The sequence below is a fragment of the Solea senegalensis genome, linkage group LG14 (genome assembly GCF_019176455.1).
Source record: "Solea senegalensis isolate Sse05_10M linkage group LG14, IFAPA_SoseM_1, whole genome shotgun sequence".
NCBI classification, from domain to species: Eukaryota; Metazoa; Chordata; class Actinopteri; order Pleuronectiformes; family Soleidae; genus Solea; species Solea senegalensis.
In genome coordinates this window covers 15,010,783-15,026,948 of record NC_058034.1, presented here as the reverse complement: position 1 = coordinate 15,026,948, position 16,166 = coordinate 15,010,783, and the positions used below count along the sequence as shown (strand labels likewise).

General features: G+C 40.7%; 3 protein-coding genes across 3 annotated transcripts in view; all 3 read left to right on the top strand.

Annotated features, from left to right (window-relative positions):
- Nucleotides 1–6,638, top strand: part of kank3 (KN motif and ankyrin repeat domains 3) — a 36,286-nt gene extending 29,648 nt beyond the window's left edge. The window contains exons 9-12 of the mRNA XM_044043987.1: nucleotides 516–658; nucleotides 2,413–2,613; nucleotides 4,255–4,356; nucleotides 5,791–6,638. Coding sequence (XP_043899922.1) covers nucleotides 516–658; nucleotides 2,413–2,613; nucleotides 4,255–4,356; nucleotides 5,791–5,853 — 509 coding nt within the window. The 3' untranslated portion in view covers nucleotides 5,854–6,638. The remainder of the gene's footprint in view (nucleotides 1–515; nucleotides 659–2,412; nucleotides 2,614–4,254; nucleotides 4,357–5,790) is intronic.
- Nucleotides 6,639–8,239: 1,601 nt separating this feature from the next.
- On the top strand, nucleotides 8,240–8,763 carry LOC122780961 (GTP cyclohydrolase 1-like). Its single transcript, XM_044044409.1, has 2 exons — nucleotides 8,240–8,494; nucleotides 8,616–8,763. Exons 1-2 carry the CDS (start codon nucleotides 8,254–8,256, stop codon nucleotides 8,747–8,749), a joined length of 375 nt encoding a protein of 124 aa, XP_043900344.1. The 5' UTR covers nucleotides 8,240–8,253; the 3' UTR covers nucleotides 8,750–8,763.
- A 2,371-nt stretch (nucleotides 8,764–11,134) lies between these two features.
- LOC122780960 (GTP cyclohydrolase 1 2-like) lies at nucleotides 11,135–12,773 on the top strand. The gene is made up of 6 exons (XM_044044408.1): nucleotides 11,135–11,470; nucleotides 11,592–11,701; nucleotides 11,810–11,865; nucleotides 11,946–11,977; nucleotides 12,066–12,150; nucleotides 12,311–12,773. Exons 1-6 carry the CDS (start codon nucleotides 11,206–11,208, stop codon nucleotides 12,438–12,440), a joined length of 678 nt encoding a protein of 225 aa, XP_043900343.1. The 5' UTR covers nucleotides 11,135–11,205; the 3' UTR covers nucleotides 12,441–12,773.
- The last annotated feature ends 3,393 nt before the right edge of the window (nucleotides 12,774–16,166 follow it).

The following is a 16,166-nucleotide window of genomic DNA, read 5'->3' as shown; positions in this document are numbered from 1 at the left end:
GCAATGAAGTGTCTTCACACAAGAATCATATCATAGTACACAGAAATGGTCTTGACCAAAGTGCGTGACCAAAACCACGGATGGATTAATGAAACAACTGATTTTGTTTCCATTAATTTGTGTATGTTTGGATCACAATATGTTCGGATTTTAATTGATGGTAATGAAAAGGAAGTCATTTTATGGTTATTTAATACATTTGGTAAACGCATTAACAAATTAGTTCAAAAAGTAGTATGAATTTTGATAAAACGTGTGTGTACTTACATATTCTAGTACAGTCAGGCCTAACAAGAGACTCTGTTGATGAACAGCCAGATTTTGGACATTGCCATTGTCATATCAAAAACTCAACTTGTGTTGAGTTACATACTGTGAAAAAACATTACCAGTACTACTCATACTAGTATTGCTAAGAATTAAAAACTGATGATGTTTATGTGGTCAGGTGAGAACTGGACCTTTGTCACTTACTTGGAAAAGATGTTGCAGTAAACAAAGCCTATACTCTACAGGTGTGTGCAGTGTGGATAAGCAGAACAAGGCAGGCTACACAGCCATTATGCTGGCTGCTCTCTCTACTGTGAAGGAAGAGGAGGATATGGCCGTGGTCAAAAAACTCTTCAGTCAGGGCAATGTCAATGCCAAGGCCAGCCAGGCAAGTGAACGTCACAGTTCAAAGTCTCTTCTTTTATACACACATAATGTATCATTCTGACTGACCGTTTCCTGTCAGTCAGAATGATATTACACTCATGAGATTGGGGTAAACTGATTTTGGCATTACTCAGGTTTTGTTTGTTACATGTTTAATTTAATGAAGTGTGTTTGCCATTTCCTGTTTTGTCCTCAAAGTTGCTGTCCTGAGAAATAATTGATTAACAGTTAAATTTGACTGCAGGGCCTGACGCAAAAGTCATTACTGAGAATCTGTTGACTTTAAGTTGTCGTGTTGTTGTCTGGCTGATCTAATTAGGATATGTAGTGTAGAGTATGTGCTTGGACATGGTGCCTGACAGGATTCATACCTAGTCATAGGACTTCATGACTTAATTTATTACCTCACAAATCAAATTACTGTCACTGGTTATTAAAAAAAACACTGGCCATGCAATGCTTGTTTAGAGACAGGATTTTAAGTAATAGAAGGTATAAAATATAATTCATTAAGTCTAACAATGACCATTTTGAGGAAGCAGGAGAAGGCTTGTGACATAAAGATGAAAAGTTAAATTAAGTGCCTTGGTTGAACTGGCCTGGGTAAATGAATGATTAGGAAGGCACTGGGGTCATTACTGTTCCAGGAAAACCATTCAGGAGAGCACATTTTTAAGTAAAGGTGTATACGTACATTTAAAAACCTAGGGCCCCATCTTGCATCCAGGACAAATGGTGCAAACACAGCACAGCGGTCATTGCTAGTTTTCAACTGGTGCAGTTGTCATTTTCATGCAAAGCACACAATGTTGTGAAGGTAGCAAAGGCAGTTGTTCCCATCAGTGCATTGGTGGGTGTATGTTGGTCTTATAATTTAGGTGTTGTCAGGTGCAATGTTGGCGCATTGCTATCTTGAGGAAACAGAAAGCCACTGCACCATTGACCAACAAAAACCTGGTCTAAAGTCATACACAGACAGATTGGACAGACAGTGGATGGTGGAGATAGAGGGTCCACCAGCGAAGAACCTTATGCGCATTAGCATGAGGGTTGTTGCCTGCTGGGACTGCAACCTAAAGTGTAAAAGTGCACAGAAAAAAAACAGGCACATCCTTCATCCTCAATGGCGAGATTACAGGACTCTTATCTGCTACTGTAGTTCTGTCTCTTCCTTCCCTCCATGACTAAACTGTTATACTGGTGATTCAGCTGAGAATCGAAATACGAACCTTCGAAGTGTATCACATATTAATGCCAATGTTATATGTCATCTTACATGTGAAACAACAATCATTTGAATCACAGCTGCACACCATGTGAGACATGTCTCACTACCATCGACTTCGGGCGCTTGTTCTTAACTCAACAAACAAGTTCCTTAAATGTATCTTTTTAAACACTGATTTTCATCTTTTTTTTAGAAAAAAATTGCATTTACCCTTCTCCAAGCAGATAATAATCACTGCCATTTTTTTACCAGCAATGTGCCAGTCACAGGCACACCTGGCTTTTAAGGGCAAGTGAAACTCTGATTGGCTTGATTGATGTTATGCCCAAAACACACCGACAAATAATTCACATTCACTTTAGACAATGTGCTGTAGATCTGATACAGCACATTGATAAAGATCACTGGTGTTGGAAGACTGTCATACGAGATGTACATGACATTTTCTCATTACTTCTATCCAGTGAGACAGCATTTGAAAAATATGTTCTAAGAGGAAATATGTTTATTCTTTATTTCTTTTACAGGCGGGCCAGACAGCATTGATGCTAGCCGTGAGCCATGGTCGCCAGGAGATGGTGCGGGCACTGCTCGAGTGTGGCGCCAATGTAAACGTGCAGGATGACGAGGGCTCCACAGCTCTGATGTGTGCCAGTGAACATGGTCGAGCTGAGATTGTCAAACTGCTCCTGGAACAGCCTAGCTGTGACATATCTATTGTGGATAATGTAAGCTATTTATATTTTAGCATGTAGATAAAGCAGCCGTTGCGATAAACCTTGAGTGACGTTTTTTGTCGGAGGCAAAAAAAAGAAGGAAAAAAAACACCATCTGCTCGACCTGACTGCTGAAAACGCCTGAGTGTTTTCTCATCTGGGATTCAGCTAAATTTGAGCTCAGGAAATGGCTCCTCATGGGAAACTTATCTGTGCACTCTCCTCTCCTCGACACCTCTGTCTCGCCTTCTTTTAAGGTCTTGGAAGTGGGAAAGATAGGCTACAGGCTAAAGAGTCAATCGTTTTCATCTGTCTCCTGTTCAAATCAGCACTGTTTACAGGAAATCCAGTCATTGGTCTACCCTACAAGCCCCCGAGGAGTGAATTAAAAAGCCACAGCTCTTCTGTTCACAGCCAGACTTACAGATTTGAGACACAATGTCCTGCAAGCTCTTGCTCTGACATACAGTACATTACCACATGGCTCATGCACAAGGCAACAGCAATTATTGATTTCAAACAGCCTTGTAGGAAAAAGAGAAATGTCTCTTACTTACTTTTAGACCAAGACTGTAAAAGATAAAAAAAAAAAACAAGTTTTGAATAAATGAAAAATGTCCTCTCAAGTATTGACAAAACTGTAGAATAACTTAAGGATGTAGTTAGTGGTGCTGCTGATCTGCATAATGTTATGTTGACATGTGTTATTAGTATGTATAGGGTTAACACAATAATAAGGAGGATAGGTTAAACAGAAAATGCACCTATATGTACAATGCCCCACAAACTTAAGCCTTCAGTGAATTTCCTGTAACGAAACTCCTCTCATTTCCTCTCAACTGCTTTTTAATCTGCGTAGCTGTGCATGTAAACTGATTTTACAGTGGAGTGGTTTGAATGCTTGAAGAAAGGCCAGACAGACAAATATTTGTCGAGCATTCGCATCTGTCATAGAATAAGCTGGGCATTTGGCGCAGGCAGCTCCTGGATAGCGTTTCATTTCAGCACAGCTGGACCACGAGGGGGATCCAGAGGGGGTGGGAAAATATTTGGAAAAGTCTGCACCTCCTGTGCTACTAAAACTAAGAACAGCATGACAACATGTGACTGTAAAGCACAGTAAATATACACTTGATACAGGCCTGTAAGAATTCTTCAAACATTTTGGTATTATCGGTAATAAAACTATCCGCACCAAATTTGGTAGAGGGATGGGACATGGGCCAATGAAGACACTATTAAACATTAGTCTCAGAAAGTCATGTGTGAGTCATATGCATTTGATATAAATTCAAATTAAGGTAGAAAGAAGTGGTTCCAAACCTGAAGCTTTTTTTTTTGTTTACCTTAATTTTAGTCTGTGAAATTCAGTGTAAAGGCTCAACTCTGAAAGCTTTGGCAGTGTAACAGTTAGTTACATGGACGTGAAGTCTTAAATAAATTAAATTAAGGAATTTTAAATTTAATATGCTTTGCATGAAGATATTATCAATAAAAGCAAGAGCATGTTGATATAATATTGGATATTTGGTTGAAAACTGACTTGGGTCAGAAAGGTAACAACCGTGTCCAATGTGGCTCACATGTCCCATCTCTCATTCTCTGTTCTAGTTCTATCTGATTGTCTCTCTCTCTGTCTCTCTCTTGCTGCAGGATGGCAGCAACGCTCTGTCCATCGCACTTGAGGCATCTCACAATGACACAGCTGTGCTACTTTACGCCCATATGAACTATGCCAAGACCCAGCCTGCTCTGGTGAGTCCAGTCTCCCAATGACCTCCACTCTCATGAGGACTGAGACACAGGAATTTAATTTGGGTAAAAAAAATACTAATATACTAATTTGGGTCAGGCAAAGTATTATAGCATAAACGTATCTTATTATTCATATTACCTTGGACTATATTATGAAACTGACAGCCTCGTATGTTGAAGGGCTGGTCAGTTTCTATGCAATGTTGTTTTCACTCGGAATAAACCAAGAGACAAGAATAAATGGCCACATCTACAGTCTAACATTTCAGCCGATGTTGTTTCCTTTGTTGCATGCCACACTCACAGCATAACTGTTCAGTGAGCTATGTCTCTTGTATTTCAAGTAAGTCAAATCAGTTCCAGGGCAACTTTCCAAGCTTGAGTTTGGGTGTGGGCAGCATTGACTGAATGTGCTCTGCTGCCTCCTGTAGCTGTCTTGAATGGGTCTTCACCTTAGCCACAATGTTAGTATTGATAAATAATTTTTAGTGCTCAATAATGTCCCACTGTCTGTTCTTCATTCCCACATTTAGCACTTTATCCCAATTATGGTATCATCCCATTATTGTACTGAGAAGCTGACTTCAAAAACCTGTGACGTGTTGGTGAATCTTGTCTGTGATTCCTGAGGGCTACCCAAGTATATTGGTGCAAAGCTGTATTTCTCTGCATCCATCCATCCATTTCTACCGCTTTATCCTCCATATGAGGGTCATGCAGGGTGCTGTGCCAATCTCAGCTGACATAGGGCAAAAGGCAGGGTACATCCTGGACAGATTGTCAGTCTACAGTTTTTAAATATTTTAGGTATCACAAAAGGTCTAGGAGTTACGCCAAATCCTTTCAACAACGACATGATGGTGACAGACGTGTTAAAGGTGATTTATGTAACAGTGACCTTTAGTGTCTAAATTAAATATCCACTGACCAAGTGACAGAGAGCGCGAGAATGTTGCGAACCTTGGCTGACATTCCCTGTTTTGCTTCCCTGTCTGTGAGAAAATGATCCACTCTGGAATGTCTGCCTACAACGTCCTCTCTACTTTCAGCTGTCTAAATTTGAACACGTCTCCACTGCAGACCCTCATTTTGCTTCTACTTGGGTTGAGACATTTTTGAGAGGGGTTAAAGAGAATTTGAAGGTCTTTTGACATTCAGCAGCATTTCCAACGCGTCTGTCTGTCTGTCTGATGAAGTGATTAACTGTGTTTTTGGGTGGGCAGTGGAGGGTGGTGCAACAGACCCAAAACATTTTATTAATTTATTTATTTTTTGAACAGTGGCAGCTCCATTGTTGTCAGTGGAGACAGAATTTAGGGCCCGAGCACTCACACAGTGGTGTGAGGACCTATTGGAATTCTTGGAATATTTATTTATTTTTTCAATTTGTGTTTCCTTAATCCCTAATGACATCATTTACATTGTGTCTTTCAGGGAAGTCCAAAGGTGCAGCCACGAAGCCCCACCAGCCCCAACAAGCCCTGGCCTGCATACTGACCTGATCACAGCCACTTGCTGAGGCAGACACATCAGCAAACATAACTGGATATGAGCTGAGTAAAGCTCCACTGGAATTTACTTAGATATATATGTATTTATATATTGCCATATGTCCTGCAATTATAAGTATTGTTAATATGAAAATATTATTTTTCCATAAAAGTTGTGAATGGTATATTATATACTTGACTAATATGAGCTTCTAGCATGTCCAAATAACAATTTCAACCCCTGTTTCTTCTGTGACAGGAGATATGAGGACTTACATTTATTATTTGCACTCCACCACTTATGTTTTTGCTGTTACAGTGGTGGCATATAATGCACCAACCCCACCCCAGCAAATAATATTGTCCATGACAGCCCACACACACAGTCACAAATACATACATTATAACATGTTTCCTTAAACAATGATACTGCTCCAGAAAATATAGTGCTCCACAATACTTAAGGGAATAGGGGGACACCTTAATCATACATTAAATAATTCAGTTCCTTGACAACATCATAAAACCACCATCCACCAACCACTTGAGGGCTGGTTTCAAGGTGACTATGACCTGAATGTCTGAGAATATTCAACCTTTTTTGGCACTGTATATCATATTGACTCCCCGAATCTGCTCCTTACTCCTCTGTACATAACCTTCATGTGACCTGTTAACATTAAATGACAACAGCACAGCTGTTCACAGTCTGCACTAACTGTCCATATGCATTGTATGTTCATATAAATACAGTATATACATATCAAATAAACCTATTTACCTAAAAGCTGATTTGAAATGTGTGTGGGTTTTTTCTGTTGCAAATGATTTACATTCATGATAAACATCCTTGTACTGAGTGCATGTGGAGTTTGTGAAGTATGAAACACTCTGCTTCACACTCGGCCACGAACCGATCCAGTGAGCGCTGAAGGTCACAGGCCGACGAGGCCATGAGGACCACATCATCTGCAAAAAGCAGCGACGTGATCTCAAGCCCGCCAAACCACAACCCCTCTCCCCCACGACTACGCCTCGATATCCTGTCCATGAAAATCACAAATAGGATTGGTGATAAAGCGCAGCATTGGCGAAGGCCAACACCCACAGGAAACAGGCCTGATTTAGTGCCGAGAACCCTGACACAGCTCATACTTTGGGCGTATAGGGATTGGATGGCCCTAAGTAGTGCCCCCCTCACCCCATACTCCCGCAGTACCTCCCACAGTATCTCCCTGGGAACCCTTCTCCAGGTCCACAAAACACATGTAGACCGGTTGGACGTACTCCCAGGCCCCCTCCAGGATCCCTGCAAGAGTAAAGAGCTGGTCCGTTGCTCCACGACCAGGACGGAATCCGCATTGTTCCTCTTGAATCCGAGGTTCGACTACCGGTCGAACCCTCCTTTCCAGAACCTTGGAGTAAACCTTACCAGGGAGGCTGAGAAGTGTGATGCCCCGGTAATTGGCACACACTCTCAGGTCCCCCTTTTTGAAAAGGGGGGCCACCACCCCAGTTTGCCACTCCTTCGGCACTGACCCCGACCTCCACGCAATGTTGAAGAGACGTGTCATCCAAGACAGCCCCTCCACACCCAGAGCCTTCAGCATTTCTGGGCGGATCTCATCAACCCCTGGGGCCTTGCCACTGCGGAGTTGTTTAACCACCTCAGTGACCTCCCTCAGGGAGATTGACGATGATCCCCCATCAGCCTCCCTCTCTGCCTCCATCACAGAGGGTGCAGATGTCGGATTCAGGAGTTCCTCAAAGTGTTCCTTCCACTGTCCGGTTACCTCCTCAGTCGAGGTCAACAGTGTCCCATCCTTACTGTACACAGCTTGGATGGTCCCCCGCTTTCCCCTCCTGAGGCCCCGAATGGTTTTCCAGAAACGTCTTGGTGCCGACCGATAGTCCTTCTCCATGTCCTCTCCGAACTTCTCCCATACCCGCTGCTTTGCGTCTGCCACAGCAGAGGCTGCCGCTTTTCTCAGGAGTCCTCCGGGATAACATATCCCGGGAACACTCCTTCTTCAGTCGGACAGCTTCCCTGACCACCGGTGTCCACCACGATGTTCGAGGGTTACCGCCCCTTGAGGCACCCAAAGCCCTGGAGCCACAGCTCTCCACTACAGCTTTCACAATAGAGTCACAATACAACTGAGCTTGCTTCATTGTATTTCATTGCACTGTTATCATCTCTGAAAGCAGAACTACAAGCCAGAATGGAGTACATTACATTACATTACATGTCATTTAGCAGACGCTTTTATCCAAAGCGACTTACAATGGAATCAAGTACAATTAGCCAGGGGTGGAATCGAACTTGCGACCATGATGTCTTTGGTACACAAGGTAGGGTCTTAACCACTGAGCCACTCCACCCCCTGAGTATCACCATGCCTCAGAGATGAACGGAGGTGTGTCTGAATACCTGGTCATCGAGTCTAAACATAATTGTACGTGCAAACAGGAGAAGGAATCTAAGGAGGCTGCTGATTCCAAAAAGCTGGCTCTCATTGAGAACGCTTACGGTACCATACTGACTGGGCTCGGAGAAGACGTGGACCGGGAGGGACTTCTACGGACACCACTGCGTGCTGCCAAAGCCATGCAGTTCCTCACCAAAGGCTACAAGGAAACCACTCAAGGTAAAGGAAAAGTACTCAGCGGTAACAAGAGTCTCATTGGCAGTTTAACTACACTGAAACACTACTTATTGAAGATGTGCTGATGACCTCAGTGTTAAATGTATATTTAATTCCCACACAGACATTTTGAATGATGCAATCTTTGACGAAAACCACGAAGAAATGGTGATCGTCAAGGATATCGAGCTGTTTTCTCTCTGTGAACATCACCTGGTGCCCTTCTTTGGCAAGGTAACGTCACATCAAAATCACTGAGTATTTAAAAAACTAAAAAGGTGCAAAATGGGGCCTGGTAGAAAGCATTTGCACATGCTACATTATTTGTTTTTATCGTTTCAGGCTGATGATGATTCTGTCAGGATATCATGTATGTTGAATTATGCACGTCCAGGTTAGGTAGGCTTCTGGGATTTCTTTTTGTTACATTTGGGATGCTGTGCCGTGATTTTGATTTTGTGTAAATAAAATGTGCTGTGGCATAAAAAATGTTGGAAAACACTCGTCTGTTAGTATGGATTCTCCGTCAGGAAACTAAAGATTGTGTCGCTTTGGAAAGCTCTCAATCACCCACACCAGAGTCCATATAGAAAATTCAATTTCAGATGTCAGACACAGGAGTGGGTCACACAGCATAAAGGTCAATAGTTCGGTGTGGAGTTTGTATGTTCTCCATGTGTGCGTGGGTTCTTTCTGGGTACTCAAGCTTCCTCCCACAGTCCAAAGACTTGCAGATAGGTTAAATTGGGCTCCAGCACCTCCCGTGACCTTCATGTGGAGGATAAAGTGGTAGGAAATGGATGGAAATATGATTTGTAGTGGCATAAATTAAATTGTGTTTGTTTAACTATAATTATGTTCATTGTAAATAAACAGATGGATTTTACCAGGAGGCAACAAATGTCAAACTTTTTTTTTGGTATGCTCAACCACAATTGCCAAAAGTTGTCATGGTTAGATTGTTATATGCCTCTGCTTGGATGGGAATTATAGTTATAATCCATTCAACTACCACTGTTTACGTCAGGAAATATCACTCACTTGAACCAAGTCAGAGCGTGAAAGTTCAAGATAGTTCTAGTAAAATCACGGGACCAGTCAAATGCTGTTCCTGGCATTTGATGCAAAACACCATGAAATTGATTTCTCCTGCATGAGTGTCTTAAGGCTCCTTAAGGCCACACTGTTTATACATTAAGGTATTTTATATAACATGACTAATGCAAAAACCTGATTGGTACCTTTCAAAAATGCTATTTACATTAAAAACATATTTTAACTGATTAAAAACTAGTTTGTCTAACACTGTCATCGATGCTTTGGTGCTAAATAACGGAAGTGACGTTATAAAAATTGCTGCCTTCGTGATGAACTTAAAAGTGATATTTATTCTTTGTTTTATAAAGTAACATTTTAATCATACTTAAGCCAAAACGTTTCCAGTTTGTAAAATATCAGTTTTTCAATAAGTAATACATTGGTTTCAGTTTTCCTAAAAAATATATAGGGTAATATTTATCATTATATATTTGTTTTATTTCTCTTGTGAAGCTATAAAGCTTTATAATAGTGCAGGACTTTGCCATTCAGCAAGAAATTATGTTATTATTTTTGAGGTGTTATAGGACTCTTCAGGCAGTTTTGTAATTTGGTAAGTAATACAATGTATACTTTTTCAAAATACAGAATTAACTATAACCAGTCATGACTTGTTTATGATTACATCAACACTGTCTCCAAGAAAGAGATGTGATGTTTAGCGTCATGACGGAGTGTAAATCCATATCATTCTTGGAAGTAAAAAGTGATATAAAGAATACACAGGCAGATCCATGAAGAATAGATTTTCAGTCACAACAGAAAGACACAGTAAAACGTTTGAACACTTCACTTCTCACCAGATCTGTTTTCGAATCAATTAGGCTCAGCTGAGGCACTTGAGGTATTCATTTTATACATGTTGACTCGTGGTTTACTTACGCAGCAGGGGTCCACTAGACTCTGTATGCAACAACATTGGATGAAAAAAACCTTTGAGTGAATAATGAGAATGAATGAATGAGAATGGGGAGAAGAGAGTCGCAGTGGCAATCAGCATCATATCACCTCAAGCAGGAGAATTTAAGTTTAAATTCTTGCTTTAACTGCCATGAAACATCATCTGACTGGTCCCCAAGACACAAGAGAGACACAGAGAGAGAGAGAGTTGTGTGGAGTTTAAAACCTATATACTACAGTTTTAACATATTCACTAAAGTACAACACAATAGAGGAATGATCAATGACTGTGATTGTAAGTATGAAAAATGAGGAAATGAGGAAATGAGGAAATAATTAAGCTGACAGACAGTTTTTGTTCTTTGCACTACTTGGGTTTTCAATAGATGTTTAATTACATTTACACTTTAAAAATAAATTAGCTACTGTAACATGAACGTTGTTCACAAAACTCACAGGGAACGCAAAACAGTTCAAGATAGTTCTAGTAAAATCACAGGACCAGTCAAATGCTGTTCCAGGCATTTCATGCAAAACACCTTGAAATTGATTTCTCCTGCATGAGTGTCTTGAGGCTCCCATGAAGCTTCTGGGCTCCTCATCAGGGTTTATAAACCAAGGGGACATCCTTCCTCAGCCAACAGAGTACAACTGAGCTTGCTTCATTGTATTTCATTGCACTGTTATCATCTCTGAAAGCAGAACTACAAGCCAGAATGGAGTATCACCATGCCTCAGAGATGAACGGAGGTGTGTCTGAATACCTGGTCATCGAGTCTAAACATAATTGTACGTGCAAACAGGAAAAGGAATCCAAGGAGGCTGCTGATTCCAAAAAGCTGGCTCTCATTGAGAACGCTTACAGTACCATACTGACTGGGCTCGGAGAAGACGTGGACCGGGAGGGACTTCTACGGACACCACTGCGTGCTGCCAAAGCCATGCAGTTCCTCACCAAAGGCTACAAGGAAACCACTCAAGGTAAAGGAAAAGTACTCAGCGGTAACAAGAGTCTCATTGGCAGTTTAACTACACTGAAACACTACTTATTGAAGATGTGCTGATGACCTCAGTGTTAAATGTGTATTTAATTCCCACACAGACATTTTGAATGATGCAATCTTTGACGAAAACCACGAAGAAATGGTGATCGTCAAGGATATCGAGCTGTTTTCTCTCTGTGAACATCACCTGGTGCCCTTCTTTGGCAAGGTAACGTCACATCAAAATCACTGAGTATTTAAAAAACTAAAAAGGTGCAAAATGGGGCCTGGTAGAAAGCATTTGCACATGCTACATGATTTGTTTTTATCGTTTCAGGCTCACATAGCATACCTACCAAACAAGAAAGTGGTTGGTCTGAGCAAGCTTGCAAGGTAAGAGACACAGACACACACAAGCACACACGCTGGCAGGCACACACGCAAATGTTTGATTTATGTTCACGTTCTTTCAGAATTGTTGAGATCTACAGCAGGAGGCTTCAAGGTAAAACAGTTGACTAAACTTTATTTCTTATTTACCTTTTTATTTCTTTTGTTCTTCAGTTTCATTTAAAGTGAATCTCTCTCCACAGTTCAGGAGCGTCTGACCAAACAGATTGCTTCAGCCATCGCTGAGGCTTTGGAGCCTGCTGGAGTTGCAGTTGTGATTGAGGCTGTGTGAGTATTCAGCTCTTTTCTGTCATCTAAGCAACCAAAAACTGTAACCTTAAGGTTGTTTAGTATGTGTATACATCTGTATTATATGGAATCTGTATTTAACTTTCTAAAACTAAACTTTCAACGTCATTTAAATAACTCTTTTCTGACATATTTCCAGACACATGTGCATGGTGATGAGAGGTGTGCAGAAGATGAACGCCAGTACTGTTACAAGTGTCATGCTGGGAAGATTTCATGATGATACCAAGGCCAGGAAGGAGTTCCTTGCTCTCACACTGAAGAAGTAAAACATTTTTACCTCAACACACTGTTACGGAGGGAATTGTACAGTGTTTTAACACCAATGTGTTCTTTTATTAATTTAAATTTTTACATATATATGTATATATGTGAATATAAAACTGACACAAATGTCTTTCTGTCTGTATTTTATCAAGTAAATTGTTGATTGTCAAATTCCTTTCATGTGTATAGATTGAAATATCACATGAAAGAAATGTCCTACTAAAAAACACTGCCATGTACAATTATTTATTGTCTAATTAATGAAATTATTACAAGATGTTTCAATGTATAAATGTATAACTCTTGTGAAAATAAAGGAAAAGCTAATTCTTAAATTCCTGTGAGTATTCTGGTCAGTTTTGTAAAAGACTTCCACCTACAGCAAGTGGCTATAAGGTTATAAGGTTGTTTCTTCTAAATAGAACTGGAGAAATGTGCCTGGTTTTTTGGTGTGTTTCAGTCTGTGGTCTGATCCTTGGTAGTTTGTTATTCACTTCAGCACCAACCAACATAAGGTGTCAACAGGTATCAGCAGAAGGTGTCTCCCACACCTGCATGCAATCACTCGGCAATCAAGCACTGCTTATATTCCCCTCTGTGGCTTGTCTCGCTGCCAGTTCGTTGTAGTTTCTAGCTCATGTCCCAGCACTTTTTCCACAGCCATAGTCTTTTCGTGTTTTGAACCTTGCCTTTTGCCTGACGTTTTTTGTACCTCTGCCAGATCTGATTGAACACCCGTGTACTGAACCTCTGCCTGGAATTAAACTCTGTTATTGACTGAATCGTGTCCGGAATCCTGCATTTGAGTCCTTTGTTCTGCCTTGCCATAGTCCTTGACAAACTGTTAAATATATGAATGAATTTCCATAATAAAATCCGCTGAGGAAGAAACAGCTCATTGTTCTCTCGCACACTCCTCTCCTTCTCTCTTCCAGCTCTGTTTCAGACACTGCATTGTCACGTGTATACCTGCTTGAAGCTTAAAAAATTAAAAAACAAACACATCCATGTCTACCACTAGACTGATTTAACAGTGTTGTAAACTCTGCTTTTAGAGCCTCACTGTTGTTGTTTTTTACTGCTTTCCTCATAAATACATTGTTCAATATGTGCTATATGTGACATGGACCCAAAACCAGATGTTACACAGTGCTAAAACAGGTGATCTGCTCAGGCTTTAAAAGGGGATACCATTCCTGTTTTAGGTTGATGCACCATCAAAATAATCTTGGAGACGTTCGGTGAAGGTTGAAATCTTACAATATGCCACTTTAAAGAGTTCATTCAAGTCTTTGTCACTTCGCTGCGTGCACTGCCTTCACCAAAAACCTGGCAAGCTTGCTCTAAATCGGATTTTCACGCATACCCAGATTGTATCTAGCTTGATTTTTTGGCAGTCTGGACAGCTAAAAAACACACATGAGATGTGATTTTTCCAAAGCCGATTCAAACCATATACAGAGTTGTCGGAGTTTTACAGATCTGTTTCAATCTGAACGTTTCGGTCACTCAGATAGGATTTCAAAGTGTCCTCTGCGTCACTCGCAGCGTGACTCGAACGACGACAACAACAATGACGTAGATACGGATGGAGAGACGGAAGTTAATTGGAAGGTATGTTAAAGAATCAACACAGTGGAAGACAGTAGTTTAAAAAAAATGGGATAAAAGTAGGGAAGACAACAACAGACCATGGATGGACCGGAAGATTGCTCCACTGCCATTGCCGCAGTGACGGCAGCACGAAAGGCAGCACAACTCAGCTTTGCACCTGGCTACACATAACCATTTGGGACAGAAACAGGCCCAGATTTCCATCGTCCATATTATTTATTTTGTTTAGACTACATGTTTTTATGAGCCGTGGCCTTTAACTGCAGAAATCCATGTGGAAACTAGACTAGACAATGTCAACATGGACACACGCAGAACAGATCTGATCACTTACAATATGTATTGTGAACAGTTGGTCAGGAAGATCAGATTCTGGTCGGCTATGCTTACAAATCCAATTTGGTCCATATAGTGAAAACATGGCTTCCAGCAAGAACACAGGGAAATTTGATTTTAGCCAATTACCAAAAGATTCACCTCATGAAATGTATGCCAGCTCAAGTGAACACTGTCCCAAGCACTTTTTCAACCACTGTGCTGCAGCAATCATGTGATCATCAGACTGGCCATGAAAAATAATCACATTCCACTTAATTGGAGCTTGGTACAGCTAAAAGAAGTGGCAATGCTCACCACAAAGATGGATTAATGCTTGAAGTGCAATTCACTGAACTGACACAAGAAACCGTGAAAACCGAGTTATGCTGATCGAACAGTTTCTGATTGACACGAGACTGAGAGCAGTTGAGGAAGAGCTCTGTTCTGTTCTCCTGTTCCTGTCAGGATATCATGTATGTTGAATTATGCACATCCAGGTTAGGTAGGCTTCTGGGATTTCTTTTTGTTACATTTGGGATGCTGTGCCGTGATTTTTTGTGTAAATAAAATGTGCTGTGGCATAAAAAATGTTGGAAAACACTCGTCTTAAGAATATTTTACTACTTTATCTCGCTGTGGACTCTCACACCAGAGTCCATATAGAAAATTCAATTTAGGATGTCAGACAAAGGAGTGGGTCACACAGCATAAAGGTTAATAGTTCGGTGTGGAGTTTGTATTTTCTCCATGTGGGCGTGGGTTCTTTCTGGGTACTCAAGCTTCCTCCCACAGTCCAAAGACTTGAAGATAGGTTAAATTGGACACTCTACATTGACAGTAGGTGTGTATGTGACAGTGAATGGTTGTTTGTCTCTGTATGTTTGCCCTGCAATTGACTGGTGACCTGTCCAGGGTGCACACCGCCTTTCACCCTAAGTCAGCTGGAATTTGCTCCAGCACCTCCCACGACCTTCAGGTGGAGGATAAAGTGGTAGGAAATGGATGGAAATATGATTTGTAGTGGCATAAATTAAATTGTGTGTGTTTTACAATAATTATTTTATCTTAAATAAACAGATGGATTTTATCAGGCGGCAACACATGTCAAACTTTGGTATGCTCAACCACAATTGCCAAAAGTTGTCATGGTTAGATTGTTATATGCCTCTGCTTGGATGGGAATTATAGTTATAATCCATTCAACTACCACTGTTTACGTCAGGAAATATCACTCACTTGAACCAAGTCAGAGTGTGAAAGTTCAAGATAGTTCGAGTAAAATCACGGGACCAGTCAAATGCTGTTCCTGGCATTTGATGCAAAACACCATGAAATTGATTTCTCCTGCATGAGTGTCTTAAGGCTGCTTAAGGCCACACTGTTTATACATTAAGGTATTTTATATAACATGACTAATGCAAAAACCTGATTGGTACCTTTCAAAAATGTTATGTACATCTAAAACATATTTTAACTGATTAAAAATTAGTTTGTCTAACACTGTCATTTAATAATGGTAGGTTATATACTGCTGGTCTGTAGTTGTTAAGAACTAAGGAAGACTGGTCTAAATTATTTTAATGCATAAGGGCTTTGATGCTTTGGTGCTCAATAATGGAAATTACAGATGATGACTGACTGACTGACATTATAAAAATTGCTGCCTTTGAGATGAATTTAAAGTGAAGTGAGACATTAGGTCAATAACAGCACTCTTCGGAAGTGCAGTGGAATGAGTTGGGTGAGGTTTGATCTTGTCTTGTGTTGAATAGATATTTTATTTTTTCTTTGTTTTA

Bases quoted from the DNA above. Each gene is read 5' to 3' on its own strand.
- LOC122780961 (XM_044044409.1), top strand. From the start codon at position 8,254: ATGAACGGAGGTGTGTCTGAATACCTGGTCATCGAGTCTAAACATAAT. The intron at 8,495-8,615 runs GTAAAGGAAAAG...ATTCCCACACAG, and splicing joins CTACAAGGAAACCACTCAAG to ACATTTTGAATGATGCAATC.
- LOC122780960 (XM_044044408.1), top strand. From the start codon at position 11,206: ATGGAGTATCACCATGCCTCAGAGATGAACGGAGGTGTGTCTGAATAC. The intron at 11,471-11,591 runs GTAAAGGAAAAG...ATTCCCACACAG, and splicing joins CTACAAGGAAACCACTCAAG to ACATTTTGAATGATGCAATC. The intron at 12,151-12,310 runs GTGAGTATTCAG...ACATATTTCCAG, and splicing joins GCAGTTGTGATTGAGGCTGT to ACACATGTGCATGGTGATGA.